A 2,765-nucleotide genomic window follows, 5' to 3' on the forward strand; every position below is an offset into this window, starting at 1 on the left:
CAAACACCTCCTAGTATTTATACATAAAATGTAATGTGAATTAGTATTATTTAAAAGAGAAAGATAGAAAGAAAACTATATTCAATCAAACTGCTCCTAGTTAATTAAATTGTCTAATTAATCATTGCAAAAATAAATTTCTTGATTTATGACCATAAATATAAATATGAATGCTCAACTTAGCACTTCATATACATAATACATGCTTCTTAGGGTTTGTATAACTCGGTGCAATTTTTCTCTATAAGGGTCAATTCCATTTTATCTAGATCATGTCCAACCAAAACATCTTGCTGCATAATATTCCCAAAAATCTGTAACCCATTCGTTCCCACTATCACCATGCATTTCGCATGCCGGCCAAACCACCTAAACAGGTTTTCAGGGCTTACCCTAAAGTTCCCCAACGCCCCGGCAAATGAGAACAACAACCCCGGCAGCTGCTCCTCTTGCTCTGTCGAGAGCACAGTGAAGCACAATTTGAATCGGTCTCCCTTCTTCACAGTTGGCAATCTAACGTAATCTGTCAATTCCTTCACCAACTGATCTAGCACTTGAGTATCCAAATTGGTCAACGGGGTGCCGGAGTCGAAGACAATGTTGCCGGCCCTCAACTTGGGGCTCCTAGTAAGGAAGATGTTGAACTCACCTGGGATCGAGATGGCGTTAAGCTGCACGGCGTAGAAGCTGTCTTGCGTCATGAGCGGTGTGACACTCGCCTTTCCGGCGACTGTCGGTTTGTCGCGCCCCAAGAAGAGCCTACTGCTAACTCCCCCAATGAGTCTATTTAGGCAGTAGGAGAAGTACTTGCTGATGTACTTAGGGGCGAGCTGGTAAATCAGAGACGGCGGCGAAGGGCCCATCCCAATTAAGCTGCCGGGGTTGTTACCTTTGGTGTGCAACGATCGGAAGTTGCAACCGAATATGATATTTGGAATGGATGTAGATTGCATCGTTTTTAATGAGGTGAAATGGAAGGTATCCGATGAGAAAATTCCATCGATGTTGGAGCCGTCAGCGTAGAAGTAATGGTACTGGCACATCATATCATCACTGCAACGATTTGGGCGCATGCTCCTGCACTCATCGGAAAAGCAAGAAAACTTCTTGTAGGAGAGGGATGCACTAGTATTGAATAGGGTAGCGGTCTTGTTGAAGCATTGGCAGCCAACACAGTTGACCCAGTTTAGCACGCTGCCGGTGTCGATGATGCCCCACATAGATTGCTCGTTTGGTGTGCCCATGCTGAACCCCATCAAGAATTCCCATTCATCATAGAGCACGCCGACCTCTTCGTCGACGGAGGTCTCCATGGTGATGCGCTTGTCCAAGTAGCTAGCTCGGTTGACCGAGCGGACGACGGCTGCTTGCAGGCGATCAAAAGGCGTCATCGAGCTATTGTACAATGGCGACTTGGGGGAATCACGGTGGACCAACTCGATGTCGAAGACAGTGTCCGTCGGAACAAGGGCCGACACAAAGGAGATCAGTAGGAGGAGGCGGAAGAAGGTACTAATGGCCACCATCATTATAATTAATGAAGATACATTTTCAATTGGTGCATGAATTTATAGAGAGATTCAACGGGAGAATAAAGAAGTTTAATTAATGGGAATTAATGATAAGATTGATTGAATAAAATTTGGAAGGAAGTGAGATTCACATTTAATTTAAAAATTCTGAGAGGAATTGGAAATTAATGGGAGCTAGGCATGTCTTCAATTCGATTAAATGGCAAAAATATATCTTAAGGAATCATAAGTGTAAGTGTCCTTCCGACTAATTGATATTTATTTGGAAAGAACTTTTACTTCCATTCCAAGTTTAGTTAAATTGTTTTAATTGGCCTGATATTTATTGGATGTCTACCGATCAACCTCCAGTATCGACAATGATGTTTCTATATCAATCAAAACGTATTGGCGTAGCCAAATTTTCAACTAGAGCCGAATTCAATAAATTAATAAAAATTAATACAATACAAAATCAGATTATCCAACTACATAAACTCAAAAAATATTTTTAAAATATAAGTTGAAATTTTTAAAAATTTCAAACATATCTATGATTAAAATTAAAAAATCATTTATGATCTCACCTTGTCATAATATTTAATATTTTTACATATAAAACCTACATTCCAATCTAAATAGTTATCCTAACTAGCAACCTAATAAAATAAAATTTATAATTTACAACTCTCCTTCAATTAATTAAATATGAATTTCAATGAATGAAATATGAAATAAGAAAGGAATAATTTATTCCTCTTGTTCTGGTTAGGCAAAGAAAAAAAAAGAGTTGCTTGTAAGGGATGCTCACTTGAAAAAATAAAAGGAAGACAATAGTTTTTATGAAAATAGAGAAGAGAAGTTAGGGAAGAAGAAGCAAAAGAGGAGAGCTTTACCTTCTTTGTTAGCTACCTCAACTAGTTTCAGTGAGCTAAGTAATGACACAAAGAGAGCAAAGGAAGACAAAACAGAATTATTCTTGCGGTGCCAAACAAAACCCTAGAAAACATAAGAAGAGAAAGAAGATGTAAGACCTGCTCTTGTTGCTAGAAGAGGGTAGGAGCCGATGCTGCATTTTTTACTTGCTAGAAAAGAGAAAGGAGCAAAAAAGAGAAATCTTGTGCTTAAGAAGAGGAGAGGAAAAAAACTGCAGGTTTACTGCTGTTGGAGAAGAGAAAGTGAAGAAGGAAATGGGGAAGAAGAGGAAAAGAAAAATAAGGGAGAGAGATGGGCAAAGGCATGGCGTTGGTATAT

The 2,765-nt window shown here is 39.2% G+C and overlaps 1 protein-coding gene across 1 annotated transcript; it reads right to left on the minus strand.

Moving 5' to 3' along the window:
* Positions 1 to 209: 209 nt before the first annotated feature.
* LOC122004505 (probable aspartic protease At2g35615) lies at positions 210 to 1,526 on the minus strand. Its single transcript, XM_042559382.1, has one exon. The coding sequence runs from the start codon at positions 1,524 to 1,526 to the stop codon at positions 210 to 212; it is 1,317 nt and encodes a 438-aa protein (XP_042415316.1).
* Between the last annotated feature and the right edge of the window lie 1,239 nt (positions 1,527 to 2,765).

Source organism: Zingiber officinale, chromosome 7B (genome assembly GCF_018446385.1).
Source record: "Zingiber officinale cultivar Zhangliang chromosome 7B, Zo_v1.1, whole genome shotgun sequence".
NCBI classification, from domain to species: domain Eukaryota; kingdom Viridiplantae; phylum Streptophyta; class Magnoliopsida; order Zingiberales; family Zingiberaceae; genus Zingiber; species Zingiber officinale.

What these genes read in the sequence shown, in the direction of transcription:
- LOC122004505 (XM_042559382.1), bottom strand. Translation starts at nt 1,526, where the DNA reads ATGGTGGCCATTAGTACCTTCTTCCGCCTCCTCCTACTGATCTCCTTT.